The following is a 27357-nucleotide window of genomic DNA, read 5'->3' as shown; positions in this document are numbered from 1 at the left end:
ATTTCGTACTGTGATGTTTCCAGTTCTTTTTATCAGTAGCACCAGTGTACAGTACCTATATTAAATGCTCTTAAACCGATCTTACCATAAAAGGATAAAGACTGCTCCAGAACATCAGCCCATTCAGCCTAACAGGAGTTTCACCACAGACAGATCAGTGCCAGAAGGAAGAATCCGGTGACTCTTCTATCCAGCACTTCCGAATCCCTGGGCTTGATGTTAACAACAGTACTAAAACAAAACAAGCCCCCCAGTGAATTCCAATTTTCCCCATTTTGTCTTGTGGCCTGCTTACAAGGACAGCAACAAGATTCTTACTGACTGAAGGGAGGCTTGGGCTAAAAGACCGTGAGGTACAGATGGAGCTCATGAGTCAGCTCATTTCCAGAGCGAGACCCAGCGAATACTCAGGCAGGAAAAGAAGTGCATTCTTTGTAGGGCTTAAGAAATAGCATTGCTATGGTATGCACACTAGGCACAACTATAATCTCTCCCACTAGATGTCATCAGATACAGAAGCCCTCCCCTAAGGAAATTCCTGTTAAAGCTAAGCCAAATATTACAACACTTAGCTAAGAATGAAACTTCTGTAAGTGGTACTGAACTGCCACATGATCTGCTGTGTTACAGATGAACCCGCTGAAAGCCTGATGGTTAAGTATCACCTTCCTAAACCTCAGCATTGATGTTCTAACGTTGTAAGTTGGTCACTGAGGTCAAATTCAAGAATGATTTCCACAGTGTAGCACTGTTCAATTGTGTGGGAAGGATTTGCAGGAAACACTTGCATGGTAATCCCTCACCTACACTGGGAGGTTGCGTTTTGCACCACCAGAATGTAAGTTACCCAAGAGAAACTTTGTTCTTCCTTTGATCTCTTCAGAATATTTCTACGTAACATTAAAGCATATCCTGGTTCTTTGCCCCCCTTTTCCTTTCCACCTAAATCTCCAGAAAACTAGCTTTGGAAAGCCACTTCAAAATACCTGCCACCCCATCCACAGCTTCTATTTAAATTCTCATTTATGATGGGTTATTTTGCTGGAGACACTATCTAGTTATTTCAATTTTTTAACACCTGAAGTGTGCCATTCATTCCGTTTTGCTTAATTTTACAATTACCTAGATTACAGTTCTTTAAAGAAATTCAATTTCTTGCTCAAGCTATAAACTGTGCTTTAGATAAACCATAGGTAACTATACTTGAAGAGTGTCTTGCTAAGAGACTGTACGGCTCACATTTAAAAAAAGAATCTTTGCAACTAAGAAGTGTCACAAATAGTAGCTCAGAACATCATTAAGGAATTTTGCAAAATGTATCTTGCAGTCATGCAAGTTGATTGCTTGTTACAGAGTACTTCTGAAAAGTTTCCTACAGAATTAAAAAAACACGGCATAACGCCGCTCAGACACCGAAACTATTGACGCTAGTACTTAATATTGTCTTAACATTTCACCGCGTTCTCTCTCCTCCCCTGCCTACACTAATCTGTTTTTTCTTCCCATGATAAAATTCCCTCAAGGAAGCGTAGGGAGGACGGGACGATGGGTGCATCTCGTTCAGCTTGCACAGAACTTTCCGGTTTCACAAAGCGCTGATGCAGGGGAGCAGGACTTCACCAAGCCAGCACTTCAGAAGAGTCTTGCAGATCAGTGAGCCTTTACAGCCCCACAGCACAGAGGCTGCTGAAACACACGCGGGTTCTACAGATATTTTTCATTCTCCCCTTTCTCTCACCAAAATAGAGAATTTTAGAAAATTAGAAAAAGATTTAGAAAGCAAATGTGTGCACCACACGCAAGTTCTTGGAGGCAAAAACAGTAAGAGAGCTGGTGGAGTTAACATTCAGAAATTGGAGAATTTTTGTAAAATTCCACAATACAAATAATAAAACCTAAAAAGCAGCACGCAGCTATTTGTGATTCATGTTTTGAAGTGGATCACTTACTACACCGAAAAGGATTTTATGCCCTTTTGAAAAAAGTCAAATTAGAGGGAGCAAAATTCACCATACCAGTGTAGCCTTGTAGCTGTCCAAATAGTAAAAATACCTACTAAAAGGTATTCTCAGAAAGCCTGTGTAAAGGCTAGCCAGAACTGAGCAATTACGTGTTTTGAGACAAGCTCACCTCTAAAGATAGGAAACAGCACTGGCCTTAATGATAGCTTAAACATCTGATTGGGATACAGGTGTGAGCAGAGCACCTAGAAGCAATAAACTGCTTACGAATACACACACACAAGAACAGTACTTTGAGTGTCACTCAGTAATTGGCCTGTGAATTGGCACGGTGAAGTTTCGTATGGTCCTGCTGCTCCTTCTCACTCAGAGGCAGGCAGTAGCTGCAGCAGCAGTTTCTCTGTGCAGTCGTTCCAGCGTGCTGCAGCTGTCCCGTCTGAACATTACAGAAGGTGAGGGCAGCTCATTTTGACACGTATCCCTGAAGGGATGATCTCTTGGCTCAGAGATGAAACACGCTGCCCCAATTAATCAATATCTGATTTTAGGAACAGCAAGTTTACCTTTGTAAGACTGCTGAAACACAGGGTGGGCAGGACTCCTCAGCCAAATTTAGATCTGTTTTCCCAACAGCTTCCCTTTGCCACTTAGCCCAAGTCTTACAGGAACTTGTCTCATGACCCCTTTCTGCATTAGTGACAGAAATAATCTTTGCAGCGCAGAATTTAACTAATCTCTCCACCCCAATGAAGTGGCTGTTACAGAAGTTTAAGGCCCCCCCCCCCTTTTTTTTTTAAGTGAAACCTTTGACGCATCAGCTAACTAAAAGTTGAACAAAATACACGGGTGAGCTGGTGCCGTAGATGTCAGTTATAAAGCACTCTACAATGGGAAGTTACTTACCAGTTAAGTGACGTTCCTCAAGAGCAGCCTTTGCAAAGCCACACTGCTGGGATGCATGCCTGCTATCTCAGAGCCTCAGAAACTTGTCGAAGAGTCAATCCTGTTAGGTGCCACTGAAGCACCCTCTTGTGGCACTGAACATTCAATGCCCAAGGCTGTGAAGGTGAGGTGTAGTTCGGAATCGCTTCTACTCCAGTCGTGCAATTGCTGCTCTCCTGAAGCCTATTTTTGCCAGACTTGTAATTTCTCTCAGAGATAGCTTAGCGTTAGTTTTAAGTCACTGAAAAGCATTGAACTACTCTTAAACACGTTTCGGTGTTAGTTTTCACTGTTAATAGCCTCTGAAACGATGTGGAGAAGTCTTTCCATTTCCACTTTCAGTACCAGATCAAACTTTATTACCCAGCACTAATGTTTACGAGGTGTGCCTCCTGCCCTGTTTTGTTTTTTTTTTTTCAAGCCTCTATCAGTTCCAATCTCTACAATGAGCAGCCCTAATAATTAAACCGATTCTGTGTGCCGAGCCTCTATATCCAGGCATACAAAGAAAGTAAGTCCGCCTTTAAAATTAATCAATTTAGGAAGCTTTTGAGACAAGGGTCTCTTCTGTAGTGATGATTTGTTTGCATTTGAGCCAACACTGTAGCTATGCTCATGCACCTGTAGTTCAGACATGCAAAGCTTTGTTTTAATCTATATGAAATTATAGTGATTTATCTTATCCATATTAGATGACTACATCTTCACAACTATGCCACTCCTGAGGGGAAGAGAGGCACCGTCCGCTGTAAAGTAAAAGAGGGCTCCATATTTTCAAGAACCATTTACGGATTGGTACCATCACTCCTTGCAGGGATAGGCCATCTTCAGGTTCCATGTTCAGTACAGGTCAAACACAACGAACCACCAGCACCAAGATCAGCAGCAAAACTTGACTCCAAAGTGCAAGAGATCGCCTCAAAAAAAGCCTTTTATTTGGGGACTAGCATGGGAAAACCTTTTTCACTGGCTATGCAGTCAATTAAGTTCAAAGAACTAAAGTAGTATTAGTAAAAGAAAGCAAAACAGCAGTAGAGGGTGGTGAGGTTTTTTTTAATCAAACTTTCATCACTTTCAGTTTTAGTGACAAGAGGTAAACCACCCTAATAGTCATAGTGCATCTGTAAGTTGTACCAGGTTTCTTCCCCATCCCCAACCCTTCTCTTCTGCAACAGTACCTCACTCTGAAACCAAGTATCCATGATGGCAAGTCTGCTGGCTTTCTGTCGTCCAAGCACCACAGGGGTGCCAGATGCTTGAAAGGCACAACAGGAAACATGCCACCAACGGGGACCAGCCTTCCTAACTTAGGATACATGGCAAAAATCTTCATGTGGCGCACAGCCACAGGACAGATGTAACATACCTGGTAGAGCTGAGAAGGGGAGCTCCAGTAGTTCACAGGCAGGAGTTGACCATCGCTCCCCAGGGATGCCACTGCTCCTTTTTATAGGCTGAGTCCCAGGGGATGCTGGCTTCAGCAGCCACTACTGGTCTGCATCACTCCATAGCCAGGGTTCAGATCAGCCAGCAGCCCCTCTGCCAGCACAGCCCCCGCCAGATGCAAGTTCAGTACTGGAGCAGTGGTACTGGAGCAGTGGTACACCAGCCACTGCTGTTCTATGATCCTTCCAAGGTCAACTCCAACATGAATTTCTCAGTTCTGGCAGATTCATCTCAAATATTCTGATCATTATTTGGTCCCTCAGCAGCCTTTCTAAAAACTCCCCTAGTTACAAAGGGTTAAGCCTAGACCACATACACAGCAGCCCAGTGTACCAGAAAATTGCTAACATAAAATAAGAGTCATTTTTTATTCCCTTGGTACTATTCAATAATTAATGCTTCTTAGAATGGGTCTACATTGTAGAATAGCTACAGCATTAAGCAAAGATACCTTAGCTTTCAAGGTGTTATTTCAGGTACCAGAAATCGCTTAGTTTTAATAATTTGGAACTCAGCATGCGCTAACTTATCTTACAGGGGAACACTCCCACTAAAGTAGAAGTATCAAGCTTAATGACAGTCAGCCCTTGCAATCAAACTTGCCTATGACTTAAGAACAGCTCCTCAGTTTAAGTACAACGCTTTCGTAATAGTTAAGCTGAACCAATACAAGTTTAACCACTTGCACTCACTAAACTGAGGAGTCACAACTTAAGCCAGTACAAACTTATCTGAAGAGAAGTTAAAGTGCCACCAGTCTGTGTACAGAAATGGCCTTATTTTTTTTCTTTCCACAGTTGTATTTACAGCCTCATACATCGCTCCTACCTCCTGAGCCATAGTTCCTCTGGTCTTGAGTATACTACATTTTCCCCCTGCACTCTTTATAGTCGCATATGTTCTTTCTTTCCTGTCTTGGTACTGTATTATAAAAATCACAGAAGGAAAAAAATACATAAATTATGTATGCTATAATCCTATCATTTTTGTATGCATATTTTCTGATTATGGGCTCCCAGTATGACTGCACTGCCCTGCTTAAGTCTTCATATTTTGTTGGTTTTTGTTTGCACGAACAAAGCAGACCGGGTGCCCTTTGAATGTGGGATCATTAATTATACAAGAAAACATCATTCAGATTATCAAAAGGTCTTAGACATAGAAAAGCTGAACTGCAAAAGAACTGAAGAAAAAGAGAAGAGAGGGGATAACAAAAGCCAAGATCGTATCGCCAGAGGTAGCGCTCTCCAAACCTCACCTCCTCACTTCCAGTAGGTGGCAGCATTAAGTTGTCTCTCCCTAATTCACCGCTGTAAAACGAGGAGCACCGCAAATACCGTACTTTTATCTTCTTAATGGAAAGCTTCCCCTTAAAGTCCCACTCATTAACAATGCTATGAAATACTAGTACCAACTAGGACAACAGATTACTATAAGCCCATATTTTTTTTTTAACCGTTTAAGGAAACAGAAGTCTGTGAAAACGAAAAGCTTTTTACTCAGCCAGTTCTACCACAAGAACAGCATGAAAAATACACATCAGATGTGTTTACCTAACAAAACCTCTTACTCTCCTGTGCACTTAGCTAGTTTTATCAATAAATGCAGGTAGTTGTTTACATAGCTTTAACACCTGAGTTAAAAGTCAGCTGATTATTTAAGTCTAACAGGAGAAGCCTGCTGAATTTCAACAGATTCAAAGCACAAACATGAATACTTGGTGCTTATGACTGGCTAGTTTAAAAATTGTGATACTGCAAACTCCTATCATCTTCCTCTCCTTCTAGATTCATTTTCTATCTTAAACTGGTGATGTATCTGCTGCTGCCTCCTATTTGACAGTTAGAAACTGAAAAACGTAGTAAAGTCTCTTCCAAGTGTTTTTCTCTCAGTCAGAAAACATGAACTCAAGTGCTTCAAACACACACAAACCTTTCCGTCAACAAGTGGTCCAACCACTGTTATTTTTACAAGGGAAAAGAAGGCAAATGTTTGAAGCGTTCCCTTACCCACGTGAAGAGCTTTCATTTTAAACAGTTTTTTGAACTGCTAGTGAAAGTTATTTTTTCTGCAGAAATGTAATGCAGAATTACATGCAGAATTTAGAAAAAAGTTGTGTGCAATGCTTCTTTAAACCAATGCCTTGTGTGCATCCCACTCTGTATATAGCAGCTGAGAAACTTACTATTCTTCAATGGCATTTTCCAATCTGCCAGTACTGTGCTCTGCTTCGCAAAATCACTCAATAGCTTTGCCAAAGCCTTTTCTTCTGCTGTAATTACAACTAACCAGAAAGAAAAAGAGTTTTCTAAATCTTTCAGAATGCTTTTTAGTATTATAAAAAAGCAATTGGAAATTGAGATGCATTCCCACCACATTTGAAACGTGAGATGCAATTCCCTCTCTAACAATCTTTTGCAAGATTAGGTAGACACTAAGAGTGGCCTATGAGGCTTGACTGGGCAACTTAAATATTAAGTATTTTGCCTTCTTTTAAAAATCAAGAGAAAGAAAAACAACTCATGTTTCCTGGAGACGTGGGGTAGGATACGGATCCAGATGTCTTTCAAGTATTTCTTTTGTTGAAGACACTGCAATCAGCCTTTGACACAGGAATGTGCTGCTATTAACTGCATGGTACTTGCACCTTTTTTTGAATGTAAAACAGAGTGGGTGGGGAAAAAAAGGGGGCTTGGTGGTCAGGTGTATATTTAAATATACTTGCTATATGCCCTCGCCACCAAGAACAATTTTAGGAGTGAGGTGACTTTCTTCCTTCTTCAATTTAAAACTACTGTCATATGGAAGAACAATATTGTATCTGACAAGTACACAGTAATTGTATAAAATAAATGCATGCCCAAAACATGTTATACTGACTAATAGAAAAAGTATTCCAGAGTAATTTGGCAAATCATGTTAAGTTCACTTAACTCCTAAAGGGCCTCATACGCACTCAGGTCACATAAATAAGGATTCACAGAACACGGCTTTAAGTTCTGGGGACGGAGTCCATATTTAGAAATATCGTGTGTGGAAGAATCCCACCCTCAGCCTCCTCTAAGTGAGCTTAAGTCCACCAAGTGAGCTTAGACACCCAAGATGTCTGAACGAGACAGCTTAAGTATCTTACATAATCAATGCTCAGAAATAAGCAGTTCTAAACAGTGAGGCACTGTTATTAGGTTACTATCTAAACTAAATTGTTTCACCCACTGAAGGTGTTTCTCTCTTAAGACTAACTTGGAGTTGTAGCTTTTAGATACTTGAAGTGAGATAACTCCCCCTGATTTCCGTAATGCTGTAACTTCTATGTCTTGAACAGCAAATAAAAATTTGCTAAATATAACTTATAGAATACTCTTAAAGAAGATGCAATAGCAGCTTCTCAGGAAGATTATTATAGACCACACCTGTCCAATCAATAAAGCAGAAAAACCTTTTTACCCAAATACATACACAATTTACTTGGTAATTTAGTAGTGTGGTACAGAGTCCCCACAGATTAGTGCAGCTTACCTTAATAACAGCAATCTGAAGTTCTTCCTTGCATTTGGCATGACAGATCTTCATCACACGAACTAGGTTGTTTTCTATTAATTACTGAAGTCTAGCATACACACAGATTTTTGCACTAATTTAACAATTTAGTTAAGGCAGTCCAACTTTCTATTGGAATTGGTTAAATCTGTGCAACTTCCATGTTGTAAAATTTAAGAACCCCTTAAAAAAATAAAAAACCCCACCAATGTCCTTGCCTCAAATCCTGTATTCCTGTCTCCAAGGAAAATAAGCTATAGTAATAAGAGCATTTTAAGTGATATGGTTACACTGACATTTGTAATTATATTGAGATAGAAAGTGTGATAAAAATTTCACATGCAAAATAAGCCCTTCTAGTTTCATTTAGATCTCTCTCTCCCACTAGTTAGATGCATTTAAAATGCTACAGTTTCCAATGATAAAGCTACATTTTTTTTTTTTAGAAAAAGTTTAAAATGCAAAGTTATAAAAATGCGTTTTAAGAGTTCACTATAGAAAGAGGCATAGGGCCTAAGTAGCCAATAAAACAAAACTATGCAGGGAATTTATAACCCTTTAAACTTTTCATTTGGGTAAATAAATTAAAACACGCCTAGTAAGTCTGGTATATGCTAGAATAGTAAATTGAACAATATAAACACTGAGGGATCGTCACCTACCTTAAAAAACATCTAGAAAATCTAATCGTAGTAATAAATATAATCTATGAATTTATCAGTTACTATATATAAAGTGTTTAGTAACTCTGTTTATTTCTAGAAGTAAAATTGGCTCAAGTGTGGCTAAGAAAGCTGGGAGATCTGAAATTCTGAACTCATTCATCTTTGAGAAAATACTAGGTCGTGTGTTTTGTGAACGTGAAATGTAAGATTTCATTTGAAGTTCCATCACTGCGTCACAAAATACTTAGCTGGAGTCAATCAAAACACGTCATTATCAGAAAGACTTGCTCAGGATACAAAGCAATATTTACTTACCTTTGTGTGTGTTACAAGGATGCTATTCAAAACCTGCAAAAATATGCAAGGCAATGTTTCTGCCTGATACCCACTTAAGATGTGTTCTTGTGTGTGTGGATAATGTGTGAAGTATGAACATATAAATAGAAAGGAAAAAAAAAAGTACTGCCTCCCCCCAAACTTAAAATTAAAGAATGGTCCTCAAATTATTTCATGTAAGGAAGAAAAGCAGCAGGAAGAGCTGGAGTATACTTGACAGTTAAAAGCTGTTTGCAGAAGTGTAAAGGATTGTTGGATACCACGTCGGAGATGTCATTCTCGGCACTAGCAATGAAAATGCAAGACCTGAGAGAAAGGTGCCAAATCTAAATCACAAAAATACAATTCAAATTAGTACAGTCAATTGCTGATTCAAGGTGCACACTGTGCAACCTTTTTTTAAACTTCACACAAATGTAACAATACTTACCTTTTCCAGATCATATACAGTTATTGTCTTTATGGGAAAAATTTAAAGCTTAATCATGAAGTTTGCATCCACAAATCAGCTGGGTAGACTGACAGGCTCTTAATCATACAACTGTCATATGATACAAATGAAACTTCAACAAGTGTTTCCCATTTACGTGCATCTGTGTGTGTGAATCTTTGAAGGTGGAGAAAAGACGTTTTGTACCGTATTAAGCAAAAAAAAGAAAAATATCCTAAACTCCCTAGTCTTGCAGAGCCAAGAATGGATGGGTATTCAAAGAAAACGTAAGTGATTATTCAGGAATATCCCTATGCGATACATACATTTGAACAACAGTGAAGATGAAATGGCAGCAGTCTTTTCAGGCTTTACAGCATTGTAATTATGATCGCTTGCCCAGGAAGGTGTGCTGTTTTCTACTGCTGGCTCTTTAGCGTAAGGTTGAGTGTTTGCCTCAGTCTTGGCAGATGTCAAAACCTTCTTCATGGTCATCTCTCTTTTCTCAGGATATTGTCTCTTCTGGTTTGAAAGCGGTTTAGTACCTGTCTGTAGTGATTAGAAGAATCTTAATTACTAATACTCAAATATAACGTATTTTGCAAACAGTTACATATAGGTAAACAAGTTTCTTTTATAGTAAACTCCTATAAATGCACTTGAAATTAAGCATTTTCACATTCAAGTTTTTAAAGCAAAACATAATACATTGTACCTTCAGGAGCAGAGAATGGCTAAAAAATAAAAGCCTCAAAACAACTGTGTTTTCTGTCAATTTTTGTTTGAAAAACTACCAGCCATACTACAGTTGTTTCAAAAGGTAAGAGAGGCTCTAATTTCATTTTTTGCTTCCCAAAACACAGATACAATGCAGTAACATGTTGACTTATGATTCACAGTATTTCCAAATTATTGACCCAAACCCAGTAATTTGGAATTAAATAAAAAAGGCAAAAGTAACTTGTAATTAAATAAAATAGCATACTGCTTATACTTTTTAACTGATTTTTTTTTTTTAAAAAACATGTTGCTGTCTAGAAGGTCCTTTCAAGAAATAATTGAACCTACGTAGAGATGATTAAGATTTCAAAGAAGTGACAGGAGAACATTTTGTCGGAACAATGCTCTTACTGTAATAAAAGGCAAAAGGACTAATAAGAAAGCTCTTCAATGCAGGGCTTTGCAATTTTGTCTGTCTCAAACAGGTGAGCACAGAAATAAGCCACTGTGCTTCAGTACAGCTGATTCAGACAATGAACATAAGCTTACCTGCAGCTGAGTTTTTGGCATGCTGGGTTTTTCAGATTTTGATTTGACCTTCTCTTTAGGTTTTGTTTTTGAATCTTTGCCTGCACTTAGAAACTTCATGGTGGCTGCAGCATGTTTGAGAATGCAGTCATTGCTGCAGTACACAGAATCAGGCTGAGCCACGTTAAAACAGCCAGGACCAATGCACTTTGACGCACCAGGAGTTTCAATTACCTACAGATTGAAGCAGAGCAAGTTCAAACTTCAAAAAGGAAGCGACAGAAAAATACCTTTCACACACAAAAAACTTACATATCATATGTGCAGACCACAGCTATGACTGTTAGCGACCTGCGCAATTGCAGTTTTTGTTCTTGAGACACCACAAACCACCCACACAAGTACAGGGATTTCACTCTGGCAACAGTATTTTCAGAATGAGTTGTATTTTTCAAGTGACTGTTATGCCAATGGCAAACTAACAGAGGTTGATTTTCAGATCAAATAAGCACAAAAATGCTTTTTTCTGATTCTCTACACTGTGTGAGAAATCTTAATTACACAGAGCTGGTTTTCTCAAGAGCAAGGTTTCTAAAACGCATTTTGCTTCTATATCACCAGCAGCTGCCCTTCAACCAGGCACACACGCAGAGGGAGGCACTCTGCCTGGGGTGTACAGGGAAGTCTTGCTCAAGAGGCTTACTAATGCTAATATTACCAGTCTGCAGCTGACAAGCACAACCATTCTCCTACATAATTTTGCCGTTGCCTAATACTTTTTACACATTGAGAAATTCACATACAGAGTCTGTATTTTCCTCTGCTTCACCATTACTCTCAATTTATATCGAAATGTTATATACACTAAGCAGTTAGTTTCCTCTTCAGTTTTAAGATTTAAATCATAGAACATTCCTTAAAAAAAACAAGAGTACATGAGCTCAAAGTCTAGAAATACTTAAGAACTCTTTATGTTCCAACACACCACCTTCTCTGTATTATGCCTTTAGCATCACTTGTTCCATCTTCTAGATTACTCAGGAATGTTATACAACTATGTTATACAATTGACCTAATACTCAAAACTGCTGGAGCATTAGGCAGTCTCTCCCCTATCCATAAACTGCAATTTGTCATTACCCAAAGGAATATTTCAGCAATATTTTCAGAAAAAAACACTTATATAGCTTATTTTTTCCTCAAAAGTCAGTAAGACAGTGTTAATTTCTGTGGTCTGAAAAAAACACAGTTTGGGATTCTTCTCACAAAACTTAAGATTATGCTTTAGAATACCTTTGCATCATGTATAAATCAGGAAGCTTAAGAAACAAGCACAAATTCTTGTGCCCTAGGAGGCAGCCAAACTTCAGGTAACTCAGCTGTCACTCCTAATTTACTCAGATGATGACAAAACTTTCATTGTTGAAGTTTGTATTTTTTGAAATTCCAGTTTTAATCACAGGTAACATGTTAGCATGTTAATATTAAAGAGTAACTGGTGATACTTAGTATTAATTTCAAGTTCTGCTTCTGTCAATGAAACAGAACCCAGAAGCTGAACGAACAAACTCTCAAAAAAGTTCGTGTTCAGATATGTAAAATAAAGTACACAGAACATAGTTTCAGCTATGTTTGAAAACTTTTTTGAGAAAATGTTTCCCCCACACTTATCTTAAAATAGTAAATATTTATACATTAAGCTCACACTGTTCTGATCTATACATTAAGCTCATTGTGCCGATATCAGCAGTTCTGATATTTGAACTGTTTTTTTCCCATAAGCATTTTGTAGATGTATTACAACAGAAAGTTTTCTCCATAGATAATCCAGATATAATCAAACTTAAGACTTATTCTGGATATGATGCCAAAATTCAAAGATTAAGCATCAAAGAACAAATTAATACAGAAAAAATATGAACAGCTGTAGCATTCTGACAACAAATATACTAAGTGTGCTCTTCAAGGCATATTGAGAAGAAAAGAAAAACGTCATTACTACAGTAGCTTCAGCAATACAAAGATGATGACTGCAGCACAAAGTTTTTAAATTTGTGCGCATTGAGTTGAAGAAGCTTCTTTGCCTGTATTTTGAACTGGGCATGGAACTTACCTATTACAAAATTTATGCTTATTTTATATAACGCAGTTGGTATTAACTCTCTGAACTATTAAGAGATACTTGGCAATGTTAAGTAAAAACTTTCACTCTCGTTGGAAGATATCCAAAAGCGTTTGAAATTTTAAAGATAAAATAAGCCAGTCCAAAATTCTGCTTTTTTCTATAAAAAGAACACCACAGTATTTGATTTCTAAAAGTATTTTTAAAAAAGCAGAATACCATACAGCACATAGTATGGCATTTCCTTACACCTACACAAAACTTTTGAATTGCCTACTTCAAAACACTCTTAATTTTAGTTAGTTCCCATAGCGATAATCTATGGATAAATTTATGCTGAACAGTAATATTTACAGGGTTGTTCAGCTTTATATTTAGCTTTATAAAGAAAAACTAGATTTACTGCTATGCGAGTTAAGCCATTGCCTCAATGTACTCTGTGAAATATGAAAAACAGCGAACAATTACAATACTTACAGGTTGAAATATCTTGAGTTTTTTCTTCCCACTTGGATTTGAAGCTTTTTCAATCCTACCCTTGATCCCTTGGTCCTCAACAGACTTTTGTTCAACTGTTCCTATGCTTGTGAATTCCATACCGTCCACATTTACTTGACTTGCTTTATCTTCCTGCTGCTCTGTTTCTGAAATAGGCTCATCCTGTACCTGGAGAATGGTGCAGTTTGGACAGATATAGTCCTCACCATTCCTCTCCAACAGCCGCCCTCGAGCCTCAGAGATACCCACACAGTCACCGTGAAACCATTCCTCACATCTATCGCAACAAATCATAAACCTGAAAAGAACCAGCACACAGTAAAACATTATTAAGTAAGACGACAATTAAAGCTTGACGAGTATTTTATGCAGATCTTTACCATGCTAAGGTATCAGTATACTGTTTTGCCTCATTGTTCATTTGTTTTCATCAGTTGATCCCCTCTTAAATATTTCTTATAAACCACCCCTAAAGCTTCCAAAAGCTCATTTACATATACCCAAAAGCTATGGAATTCGGGTTATTTTCTCCAATCACAGAAAAACTCCAGCTACTTGCATTGTGCTTTTAGTTGAAAGTCTTGCCTACCTGTTGTTATGAGGCTGACGACAGATACAATACAGCGCGTTGGGGTCATAAATCTCAGATTCTGGTTTTCCTTTGGGCAATTCTTCAAGTCCTTCGTCTGTAACCCCTTTTACTCCAACAGTAGGCTTTACCTCCTTCTGAACCTGAAGATCTTCAGTGTTTTCCTCAGACACAGTAACCTGACTTGCAACCTCAGTGCCATCTATAATCTCAGGCTCCTGTTTGACAGGTAATTCAGCTTTAACTTGATTTTCAGGCTGGACATCATCCGTTTCTGTAGGATCTTGCTCAGAAGGTCTTTTTCGCAGGCGGTTCTGTATATCTTTCAGTGTCAGTTGAGCAGGCTTCTGTTCAACACGTTTGTTTCTTAGTCGATTCTGCAGTTCCTTCAGTGTTAAGCCATCGCTGTCGCTATCAGAAGTATCTTCTTCCTCTTCTTCCTCTTCCTCCTCCTCCTCTTCGTCTTTTGTGCGTCTACTTTTAGAGCCTTTCTGATCCTTACTACTCCTAGTGCCACTCCTCCGAGTCACAGGTTTTATATCTGAAGCACTCTCAACACTATCTTCTGAAGCAGTTTCAGCATCTGTGGCTGGACAGGATGCGGGTTCACTTGAATCTTCCAGAGCAATAGGAGCATTCCTCCTTCCCCTGCGTCTTACTGTTGTAAGAAATTCTTCCACTCTTTCTGTTCGCTTTGGTTGTCGTCCACTACGCCTGAGGTTTAAGCCTTGTTGCTGCTGCTGCGGCTGTTGTTCACTAGAGTCCATATCAATATCTCCTGCACCTTCTCTCTTGGCAATTGTAGTCCTTCGAAAACCCCAGGTTTTCCTGAATTCTTTGCTTGTAGGTTTGATAGTTTTTTGTTCCTCCTCATTGCTTTGCTCACCTTTTTCATCCAAAGCTGATGCTAAAAACAAGGTAATAGTTATTGAATTTGTGGTGAGAGATGTTTTTCCTACACTTTTTATCCAGCATAGTATTATTTTATTTGTGGTGATAAACACATACATCTCCACCTCATTTTATCTGAAAACAGATAAAATACTTTGTTGTGCATGTATCTTGCAGCAGTGGCAAGTAAGTACATCACTGAATGCTATGCCAAAATAATCCAACTGCTACAAACTTATTTAAAAACATGTAGGTACAGGATGGACAAATAAGCATATTTTTCTGCTGAATTTAAGAAGAAATCTTACCAGGGGAACTGTTTTCCATGTTATCAGTATTAGATTCAGATTCCAATGACACTGGCTGTAAACTTACAGCTTGTTCCATAGTACAGACACCACTCTCCCCACCCTGAAATGCTGAAGACAAACAATATACAAAGCTTAGTTTCAAAAAGATTCATAGCCTAAGTAATTAAGTATTGACAAACTCATTAGTTTATTGTAAAGAGCAAGCAAAATACTTAACTTTAATTTCAAGCCACTAAAGTCACTGAATACCAGCAAAAGTTCACTGAAATCCTTCAAAAACAAACTTTAAATACACAAGTTTGGACAGCGTACTGCCATATTTTAATGAACAGCCTTAGCATTTCTGATATTTCTTTTCTTTGAACAGTAAGAGCCAAGCAATTTATTTTGATAATCTTAAGTCATCAATAAAATCAACTTTGTCAAGTTTAGTGCGTACACAGCATGTATGCTTTAACCCTAAATACATACTTTGTTCAGTTGCTTTTGTAATAGCTAAAAACAGTATTAAATAGATTTGAACAAAAAAGTTACTGCAGAAGTATGCTATTGTACCTCTTACAGGATCAGAAAACAAACGCATCTGCACACTATTTTATGGACAAATATTCAAATTTTCAAAAACTCCTTTATGGTATGAACCTGTTCCCTGCGGTTGGTCTGGGAAAAAACTTGCAGCAGTTCCACTCCACAAGGGAGCACAGGAACCAAGTATGCACCAGAGCCAGAAGAACAAGACCATGGAGCAGAGCAAGGAGTTATCCAGACAGTGCAGACATGTTTCCTGTTTTAAAGGTGAGGGTGGTACTTGGTATCAATAACATTTTCTGCTAGAAAGGTGAGCTGATTGCCTGCAGTTGGATAAAACACACAGTAGAAACAGCCAGCTTACAGAATTTCTAAACTATCACTGTTTAAATTATTCATGGTTAGTTTAGAATCTGAAGCTGATTATCCTTTGACTAAGTGTCAAAACAGGAAAAAAAAAGGAACCATCTTTATTGAAATGACTTTTACTAGGTCTGTATCTTGCTTATTAAATAGTTTAGCTGCTTTTTTTTTTTTTTTAATTGTTTCAGAAACTCTGGTGGGTATTCAGGATAAAGCAATATACTTTCCCCTCATTTTTCCTCTAACAAGGTTTATTGGCTAGAAGAAATGATAGAAAATAGAAAATAAAGATCTTCTCAAGCATTTCTCTAGGGAAAAAAAATAATTGAATGAAACCTGAGAAACACTGTTCCCTGATACTGTTATTTACAAAGAGGTTGTCAGCCTGTGTCACATTCTACCAGAACAATACCCCCCAAAAATATCAAAGAACCTCCAACTATGACAGATGGAGCCACAGGAAGAAAAAAAAAAAAAATCTGTGCTGACAACCAGTACCCCTGTTTTCCTCAGAAGTCTCCCCCAGCATACTAGGAGACTGTCTTATTTGAGAAGACTTGAGCAAATGACTGAAATAAACATAGAATCTGAGGCTGCACTTCAAGTATTCAGTAATCATCTGGTTCAAACAAGTATTAAAGTTAGTATTACACCACAGTGCAATGGTTCAAATGAGTTGCATGCCATGTAAAAAATGGTCTCCTAGAATTCGGAAACTATGTTTTGCAGTCATTGCAATCGCATCGCTCATGTGAGACTATAATATGCAGTAGTAAGTATAACACAATTAACTGGATAAACAGAAACAGTACTTTCAAAAACAATAAGGAAAAAAATAACTCTCCCCCACGCATGTTTTTGGAGTGGTTATATGCATCTTCCTGGCACAAGAATTACACAGGTTAGCCAAATGGAGACATTAACAGAATTCCTAAATAACAGCAGTTGCTGAAAGAATCAAAGCTATATATATTACAGCTACACGTTTTCAGAGGCATTCTTTAGCAAGCGTTTCAATCTGCTTCCAAATATTGCAGTGTGCCCTGGTGATAACTGCCTCCTTATTTCACTTATTGCATCAGCTGCATCACTGTTCTGCTGTATCACACATGATCCTGCTACAGTTTAATTCCTACTTTCTATCATTACATTTAACAAAGTGTTAAAACAGAAACGTAACTATCAATGCTAAATAAACAATTAAGCTAGAGAATTTTAAAAACCACACTGATATTTAAAAAATGTAACACAAGTTGCAACTTAGTCATTTCAATGAGATACTATAGATATAGCTGTAAAGGCAGCAGATTCCAGAACATCGTTTTGATTTCAGATTACCAAATTTGAACATCTCAGTTAGAATCAAAAATGAATTTTAAGCCTGTAGTACTATAATAAAGAGCTGAAACTGTTTAAATCTAACAGGAAATTCCATTAAATTCTCAAAAAAAAATCATTAACTATATTTGTTTTGTTTTTAAGGGCAACACTAAAGTTATATTCACAACAGAAAAAGGCTGCAATGGAAGAGCTGAACAAGATGAAATATTTAAAATTTACATCTTTGTTTACCTTGAAGATGAAGAAATGCTAAAAGCTACAGGCAGAGGTAATCCAAATTGAGATTTAAATTCCAGATAAAACGTAAAGAAATAAGCGTCTTCAATGCCCTCTATATCTTTACCTGACACAGCATTAGAGGTTTGAATGGTTTCTCCCTGTTGTGACGAATGAAAAGGAGAGCCAGATGAGGGCAGCAGAGGATCAGAGTCATTCAGCATTATCCTTTCAGCACATGCCGAATTTCCTGATTCGGACGCGCCAGACTGAGTCTTTGAGCTGTCAGCAGGACCAAATACCGAAAACTGTCCTTTTCCTGCTGACACCTGGAAAAAAATGAGACAAAATAAGACACCAATGTATTTATGAGCTTATCTTACCACTGTACACTTAAGCTTGGAATTGTTTTTTATCCACTACTTCATAAACCAACTTTTGTTATTTTGCCTTTTTGATAGTTTTCTATTTTCAGAAAGACACTGAAACAGGAATGAAAAGTGAAAGTAAAAAAAATACCACCTCCACCACTTACCAACAGTTTAGACCTTTCAAATAAATTCAAAATACAAGTGTCATCTCATCAATTCACTGTGAATCAATCTGTTAAGACTATCATAGCAGTAACAAGCTGTATTCAACAAATCTATTCCATTTCCAGTATTTAAAAGCATTCTGAATGAAATTCAGTAAGCATATATTGTACAACGAAAATGCAGAAATCCTTTTAAACTACATTGGCATACCCAGTCTGTACTAAATTTCATCACAGGAGACGTATGCAGCTTTGAGGACTTAAATCCAAGTGGCTACTCAATGGTTTTGCAAGGTGGGATAATAAAAAATTATAGCTGAATATCAAATTCAGAAATATTCCCTATCGCTGTCCCTTTTACTAAAAACATTTTGCAATACAGAGCATTTTGAAAGCTGTATTTCAAGAACAGCAGATGACATTAGAATCTGAAACCTTTCTCCCCCCCCCAAATCAACCCTTGGGAAACATTTCAGAATCAAATCATTTATTTAAAGCATCTGAACAAGACCAACTATTTGGTCCGGGGTCCAAATTCACATGTGAAATGGCAAACAAACATGAATACTGACTGCTTGCTTTTGAGCACGAGGCTGAAAATCAGCAGGAAAACCCCCCAAAAGTCTGCCACATTAGCACAACACTGGAAAAAGAATTTGGGAGATTAACTGGATAAGAAAAGTCACTTTTGAATTGGTAATTTAGGTGGAGACAAAAGAACAGTAATAATGGACACAGACTCTGCGTGTCAGGATTCTGCAATTAAAGATGCACGGGAACTGCCATACTAGGTGTAGGTAATCACTAGAACATTTATCAATGTTTTGAAGCATTAAAAACAGATTTTGGTAATAATCTGCTGTTTAGAAACACTTCTTACTTTCTAAGCAATGATAATCTAGGTACTCTCTATTGCCATGTCATCGTCCCAAATATAGGGAGCAGGGAAGAGACCAACCCCACCCTAAATGTGATCTGTCATCAGTGGATCACTTATTTCATAAAAAGTAAATCTCAATTTGCACAACTGTGGGAATAGAAGTTTTGAAAAACATGACTATACAGATAAATCTACATCAGCATTTCCCACCTCTGTGCTTTATCTGGAGAGGATTATACAGATTATATACGTCCTTCACCTGTGCCAACCATTCCCACTCAAGGAAAAAAAGGAGGAAAAAAGTTACACAAAAAAGACAGCAGAATAACCTAATCTTACAGACCCTAGTACTGTATCTCACGTCATTGAATACCTGCTCTAATATGCATTTTGCTCCATTGTCTGAATCAGTGATTACATCCAAGGAGTCAGTCACTGATGGCTGAAGACAGTCTGAGTTAAAAGTGCCTTCTTCCACGCTGCTGCTCTGTAATAACCTTTCAATCTCCCTGTTCAGAATCTCCAACTCATCACACATCACGCAATTTTTAAGTGATATTCCTAAAGGAAGAGGGAAAGTCAGCTAATCACTTCTTGTTCAACAGTTATATTAAACTGTGAAAACAAACTGTGCTTCTTAAACACGCAAGAAGTGCATCCTGTTTGAATAACGTATCCAATAACATACTACAGAAAGAATAGTGTAAAGAAAGGATGGATTTCATAGTGCACAATTAAGCACCGGTGTATGCAGGGCTGTGTGCGCAACACGCTCTTTACAGTTACGTTTGAGCCACAGAGCCGATATTACTAAAGTATTCCAGAAGTCAAATCAGCATCCTTTCTTCTCTGGAGCTATTCTGGCTCCTTGAACTCAATACATTTTTCAGTCTGATAGTCATACCCCACCCAGTGGCAAGGCTGCACAGTGCACAGTTCTAATTTAACATATTATTTTTAACATAACTGAAAACTTCAATTCAAGAACGTGTGTTTTTTGGGGGAGGGTGGAATGGGGGGGGGGAAGTGGGGACATTATCTTATTATTATTACCTTTATTACCTATTATTACCTCTATTACAGAGATGAAAAAAGCCTAATAGAACTACAATTTCAAAATTATTTCAAATTTGGTAGGCATAAAATTTATTACACTTAACACACTAAAACTACAGAAGCCCCATATTTGCTTTAAAATGCTTGTTTTCCTCTATTATTTAGTATCCCCATTTGGTCCAGATCACACTTATTTACTTATTACTTCTTATTTAGCTCCTGCAGAATTGCATTTTAAAGATGGGCTAAACACAAAAGCCTTTAAAAAGGCTAAAAAACAAAGTTTATAAAAACAAAAGCACAAAGCCTTAACTCACAATTACACTTTTAAACATAACAAGCCAGCTGACATTGCTAAGTAAATGTTCTACAAACCGTTTGCAAAAAACGTTCACTGCAACATACAGGAGCTTTGGAAAAGAAACAGGTATTTGACTATTTCCAAATTTGGTATGATTTTTGTTTGTTCTCTAGTTAACTATTGAGTTGCAGTTGAGATTCTGACAAATGTAAGCTGAAGCAACAAAATAGTTACCTAGATTTGAAGGAACTGAACATTTATGATAAACTTACTGTCTTCTTTCTCCTAATACAGCACATTAATCACATTTCTGAAATTGAGTTCTAGCTGGAAACTGAAAATTGCTGTACTTCGCCAAACAGACAATTCCTATCAACACCCTCCTGCCTTTCTGCCACATCTCCTTTAGGAAGGCTACCATGTACCTTTGGAAAAATCTTAGACCATAATCTCTAAAAATGATTGTGCAGTACAACAAGATGTTAATAATAAACATATATACTCTTGCTTATTCAGAAATCCTCTGGTTTTGCTTAGGTTAGCAACTTCTGTGATAAGCGATCTCCATTGTGAAAATATGTAAGTTTCTAAGGCCAACTATGAAGTTGGAAAAACAAATCAATTTCTTAAAAAGGTTCTTTCCCCTTCATTGGGGAAGTAAACTTCACCAATAAAAATCCCAGGTCTATTGATTTAAATGCTTACATAACACATCAGGTCCACATCAAACAAGGGATTCACACTGCCTATTAAATCCACATTTATGGACTACGAAGAACAAGCGCAGCCCCAACATTACGTGGGCTGCTACTTTCCTACTGCCTTCTCCCCTGCTCACAGTTCGGTGTTGTGTGTCACGTGCACCCAACCCTCTTTACCACAAAACATCTACCTGAATTCTTCATCAATAGATTTGGTTTATTAATTCAGCAGAAAACTAACTGAAAGAGAACCAAAACGATGAAAACTGAACACCACAACTAGTGCAAAGACACACAAGAACAGGCATGGAGAACAAGAGCCCTTTAAGCAGCATGCTGCATCAGCTCAGCCCATCTCACTCAACCTGTGCACACCGTCAGGCACTCAGCAAGAGCTCATCACGTCTTATCCAGCAGTACTTCGTTATCTGTCCCCCAGCCAAGACTCCCTTTTCAAAATCTGACCAGTTTTAAGCTTGCAAACTGTAACGTGAGCATTCCAGTGAAAGAAAAGTCACTTCACTAGAATTGGAACAACAAAAAAGGATATTCAGCCAAGAAAATATTTATGTAGGTTTTTCCTCCCCCATTATTTTACAGGTAAAGTGCTTCACTACTGCCAAGTTGGGTTATTCAGCCTATGGGGCTTGAAGAAATTCTAGGGAGTATCAGCAGCCAATCTAACAAGAGGCAGAAAAGATATTCCCAAATTCTGAATCCTGCCACTGCAATAGCACTTGTTCGCAGACATGCAATACACATTAAAAAGATACCTATCCTCCAACATCTTCATTAATCAACAGTGAAAAAACAGAAAGGGAAAGCTTGTAATCTCATTCTTCTTTTTCTGTACATACATTATCACTGTCACTTTTAGACAAAACCTCATCAAACGCATACCACTATGTACTGCCATCTTTGTAACCCAGCACTTTAGAAGTCTAAAGCAAAAAGAGGAAGGAAAAGAGGCTTTCTGTGCCAGTTACAGATGTATGCCAATACAGGATAATTGCAGGACAGGCAACTTGAAGATACCTGGATCTGCTGAATGCTAACTTAATTAAGCCCTTTTTAAGATGCCTCAATATAGCATCTTAATCTGATGATGACAGAGCAAAGCTTTTGAAGAACTGCTACATTTCCCCATCTTTTTGTCTTTCTATTTTTAGACGGAGGTCCGTTCAACAAACCACACATTCAAATCAGTATCTCCACTTCATTTGCTCTAAAGAGGTAATAGTGCATTCAGTGGGTCCACAGACTGCATGAAGATACTGGCTTTTTCAGAACTTATCATTTAATTGCATGATGAACTTCCTACGTCAATTAACTAGGAAGACCTCGCTCTAAAAAAGGATACTGAAAGTCAGCTTAGTAATAATACCTTTAACATGAACTAAAAGCAACCAGAAGTAGTAGCCTCATTTCTCCTTCATCCAAGGACTTGTGCACAAGCAAAGACCCATGTCAAAATTGTGTAAATTCTTCAGTTACCACTTACTAGATTTTTTTTGAGAGTTTTTTTTTTTATGAGAGAATAGTGATCTTTTTTCTTCTCATTACTGCTAATCCTCATGATAGCTACAGTTAGAAGGCAAAATCTATTGCACCTTATTCCATGTTCTTGGATGTGAGTGCTGCTCTTCAATACTCAGACAAAACGCTGTGACTTGCACAAGTTCTCGTGCCTAACAATTTACAGGCTACACAAGCACCTTGCAAGAATACTTTAGCCAAAGGAGGAATACCTGGCACCTACTAGGTCTCTCATCTCCCTACTTGCCTTAAAGAAAGATCTGACTTTAAGAGAACTCAAACACAACACACCCCTACACAAGCAATGAAGTTAAGACTCACTGCATACTCAAGACTCACGACGGACATTAGTACCTCCAGGAGGAGCTGATTCAGTCAGCCCCGTTACCTAACGAAGGGGGCTTCCTTCTACTCTAACAGGAAAGAGGATTTTGTCTTTGTTTTGGTAAGAGGACCTAAGCTTCAGTTAATGTTTCAGATACATTACGGATATTCAGTGGCCAGGGTCCAAAGACAGGCCAGAAATCTCACACAATCAGAAGGATCAATTTAAGGTTCAGCAGCTTTCCAAAAACTAAGTTAGTAAGAAGACAGGAGAGTGCTTGCACCTGCAAAGAAATTAAAAGCATAATACAGTTCTTACACTAATTAAAATCTATTAAACACAGGTATCATTCATCGGTGACCAGTTTCAACTCCACATCCTGACACAAAACCAGTCTGGGCCATGATTTTAAACATCAGCTTCAACTAGAATGACTTGGAACTGGCCTTTGGTTATATTTCTCTGTTTCTTCAGAATTAGACCACACTACATGCAAGGCATTTGGCTAGAACCAAAGAGCAAAATACTGGGTTTCTGAAATATCTAAGGAACAGCAGGATGCTATGAAATGGACAGAAAACATCCTTCCCAGAATGATGTAACAGTGCTTCCAGCCACAGTTGATGCTGTTTGCTCTTTCTGCTCCCTGTAAAATAGGCACAGATCTTGCCAAGGCCTCCTTTAAGCACTGAAAAAATTCCTATTAAGTGAGTGTGTCAGCATCACATGAGAAAAATTTGATTAAGAACTCAACTAAGGACAACATAGGAGGCAAGTGGGAAAAAAAGAATTCGGTATGGCTTAGTTGATGCTACTCCTAGTTGGAATACTGATCCCATTAGAAAATGTTTTTTGCATCCCCATTTGTCAAAGACGACATCTGGGAAACCACTGCTCTTTCTACTTCACAGCAACAGAAATAATCCCTTGTATCAACAAGCATCACGAAAGCAGCTCAGAGGAAGTCAGTAGGGCAAAACCTACTTTGTACATGAACAAGCAGTTTCATTCAGACCATGGGCAAAAGGTACAATCCTTTGACCCTTAGAACAGCAGGAAACAGGTTCTGTACTAGCACTGGAAAAAGCCATGTAGGAACAAGGCTGCAGCAGTCCCCTCCATCAGCTCTTTCAGAAAGGATGCAGGAGCAGACTACTTAGATGAGAAGCAACAGAAACCAGATCATGAAACTGAAACATGTCCCCACTCCTCTGAGGAGGAACTGCTTGGTCCAAGCCTATCTCAAGGCTGATACAGTGTCTCTGACGTTTGCAGGTGTACAACAACATGCACAACCTGACAGAAGTCACATACACGCTAAGAAAGCTTGGATTGTACAGTGCACCAATTTTCTCCAGAAGTTCAACTGCTATACGGTCTTTTTATTTTCATATAAAATGTAACCACTGCTTACAGATTCTGTTTACAGTATCTTCCCTTCTGAAAGAAGGAAATCACCTTTCAAAGTGAAATGAGAATGTTGTGACAGAAGAGATACAATGATGGCAGAGGGAGAAAAACAGTGGTCATAAGGCTTAAGTCCAGATGTGGGGAAACTGATGTGAGCTCAACCCCCCACTCCCAACTGATTTACTATTTGACTTCTCTAGACACACCGCAGTTCAAGGTCAAAGTCCAGACATCCCTGGTAAATACATTTTATGCCAGTAAAAACTTTATGTTTGAAGGATCACATTAAAAACACAATTTGCATAACATTTAAGTGTTTTGCTGCTTATTATTAGACCTAAGGGTATAAAAACCAAGCAGAGACAATGCTACAAAAACTGCAGCACTTATCTGTAAATGCCTTGCTGGCTAGTTAAATCCTAAATTAGTTCTAAGACCATAACAAACCTACCACCTTATAAAGCCACAGTACTGACAACTTCAAAGTGGCAGTGAACTTCTTCCTATTCCAGAGTCAATACATTAGTTCCCATTAAAAAACTAACACGTTAACATGCTTTGTAATTTCAATGATGCCAATTCAGTAACATATAACTCAGTGATACAGCCCTGTTCCTCAGAAATGCCCCATCCTAATTTAAGAATTGTCAGCTCTTCCTAGAGACTGCATGAAGCAGCAATCAATCCAGGCAAATACAAACGTTATGCTATACAGCCACCTCAGGACAGAGCATCACCAGGATCTGGGCACATTTACAAGACAGCGAGTACTATCAGTATGCAGTGCTGACACCAGTTACCTGGTGTGCTTTAAAATTTAAACACTAACTGCATTTTATTTTTTTTTTTTAATTTCCAAAGATGCAGTAACAAGTGTTCTATTTTTTTCCACATTTTTCTCTCAAGAAAAATGAGACTGAAGACATTTATAAATGTCACAAGACCATTTTTTCCACTTAGGAAAGGTATTGAAGAAGTATCCTAGACTGAAAAAAATTCCCTAGCAAACCAAACCAATCCGGCAGCTTACTTCTTAAAATAATTGAGAACACGGATTTGTTACGAGAAGTCAAATAAACAGCTTCCCTTAAAAACAACCACATATATTCACGTGGTCCTTGCTCTTGTAATAAAGAAATTAACCTTTCCAAATTAAAACGTCTTCAGTCACTCATTATACAAGCCCTCTCTACCGTGTGTCTGAAACAGGTTTACACACCAGCATCCTTTGTGATTTCTTTTAGGCTACTCACTTACCTTACGTGAGCCTCAGAGGAAGGCCGTGGCCACTGCCTCACCTGAGGGATAACTGCACACGCAGGACACCAACCCTGCACACGTGCAGCGAACGTGGGACCTCCTGGAAGTGTTGAGTTTAACGTGCATACACAGAATCCAATTACCATGCGCACATAGTGGACTCTCATTCACAGAAAGACTTAGGCAGAAAAGACAATGAGAACCCCACAGTATAAAATAGTTACCCCAAGCAAAAAACAAAAAGCATGAAGTAGCTCCCCGGTGTGTGCAACACAAAATACACAGAGACTTTTGTTTATTTTTATGTCTCTTGGGCTAGGAAATAATTTTCCCCAGGAAAATATTTCAAAAATATTCTTGTATCAGATTGCACCATAGAGGATGAGAACAGTCAGAAAAAGGTGATGAAAAAAGAAGGTATGGACCACACGGTAATGCGGCAGAACGAGGACAGCACCAAGCATTACATTTATTTTATTCTGAATAAGTAGCAAAAATACGCTTCTTTCAATCAAAGTGAAGTTCCCAGAGCTGAATTCAGCTAAACAGCAATTGCTCAGAAATATTCAAGGTTCTTTAGCATGAGTCTACCTGGCAAACATTACATTTTTATTTAAGAAGAGACTGTGCTCATATCTACACTACAGACTTTCACTGTCACATTGTACAAGTCAGGGACGTTAAGGGGTATAGTCCCCAATAAACAGAGCAGTGCTGCCACAAGCTTCTCTCACCGAGGTAATTACACCATCAAAACTGTACTTTTACCTGGACTTTTTCTGTTTACAGGGTGGAGCAGCAGGTGTGCACCATCCTGGTGCAGCGCAGCTTTATCAGGGTGGCTGCCCACGTAACACGAAAGCTCTACCAACACACCAGTACAGCTTCTTCCACGTAAAGGAGCAGCTTATCTCGGGAAGAAGCAAGACTGAAAGTTGCCTCAGACTCCCCGAATGAACAGCTACATTAGCAAACGGATCCGAACTTACGTGGTTACACGAGAGCTTCTGCCAGCACAGCTCTGTTAACAGCTGGGGAAAGAACTGGAACCAGCCGTGGTACTGACCCAACTTTAATACAGCCAAACCTGAACTTCATGCACTTCACACACTCCACATCTTCCAAATTGCCCATAATCACGCTTGATAACCAAAATTCATATTTAGTTTAGGATTTCTGTATTTAATGATACATGAACTAATTTTCAGAGGAAATAAAAGTATAGGCACCACTGGTATTTTTTACCCCAGAGCTTCCTGGGTATTTGAAAGACTTGGCAGAAACTTTATTGGCTTACTGTGAGACTTTAGCTTTTTTACTACTCCTACAATACTCTCTGAAGCTTTAATTGACATTCTTATGTGAAAGCTAATCCCATATCTGACCTAACAATTAAAATTTACCCAATTAAAATACAATACAATTGAATTTTTTGGTCAGGTTCTTCTTTCAGGCTCTGAGCAGTATGAGCAGAAATGGCAAATTTTGCTGATTAAGAGCCACTGTAAGTACATTCCCATGCAGTGTAGATAACTTTGCTCTTTTTTCCCTTTTACATAAAAAAGGGGGGGGGGGTGCAGAGAAGGAACCTTTTTGTGGTCAAAAGCTTAGATTCCAAGAAAAAAATTAACAATTGTCATAAAAGAAACCTTCTAAAGGCCCCACCCAGTACAAGCCACTTTTATAAGCTATGGTCCTAAACTAGGCAACAGAAATATCAATTACAAACTTTGACTGTAATTGGGTATTACTCACTTCACTATACAATAATCTTTACCATTCTTTTTCCAACATCTCGAATAGAAATCTTTTTTTTTTTTTTAAAAATACATATAGCTTATCTGCCTAACGTTCAATTTCTGTTACAAAACTTGACCTCTTCAGCTGCGCTGAAAACTATTTTCAGCAACTGCAAAGGAACCAAAA

General features: G+C 38.2%; 1 protein-coding gene across 3 annotated transcripts in view; it reads right to left on the bottom strand.

Moving 5' to 3' along the window:
- DIDO1 (death inducer-obliterator 1) overlaps positions 1 to 27357 on the bottom strand; it is a 58027-nt gene that overhangs the window by 22255 nt on the left and 8415 nt on the right. Inside the window, exons 5-11 of one of the 3 annotated variants that reach the window (XM_083802138.1) lie at positions 19216 to 19403; positions 17555 to 17756; positions 14977 to 15087; positions 13778 to 14684; positions 13168 to 13486; positions 10590 to 10802; positions 9647 to 9869 (exon numbers count right to left, since the gene is read on the bottom strand). In XM_083802138.1, the coding sequence (XP_083658264.1) occupies positions 9647 to 9869; positions 10590 to 10802; positions 13168 to 13486; positions 13778 to 14684; positions 14977 to 15087; positions 17555 to 17756; positions 19216 to 19380 (2140 nt within the window). In that variant the 5' untranslated portion in view covers positions 19381 to 19403. Of the gene's footprint in view, positions 1 to 23; positions 9870 to 10589; positions 10803 to 13167; positions 13487 to 13777; positions 14685 to 14976; positions 15088 to 17554; positions 17757 to 19215; positions 19404 to 27357 lie in introns of those variants that run through there. The other 2 variants (XM_083802139.1, XM_083802140.1) reach the window with 2 other exon arrangements.

The sequence above is a fragment of the Anser anser genome (genome assembly GCF_964211835.1).
Source record: "Anser anser genome assembly, chromosome: 16".
Taxonomy (NCBI): Eukaryota; Metazoa; Chordata; class Aves; order Anseriformes; family Anatidae; genus Anser; species Anser anser.
This window is presented reverse-complemented; position numbering and strand designations above follow the sequence as displayed.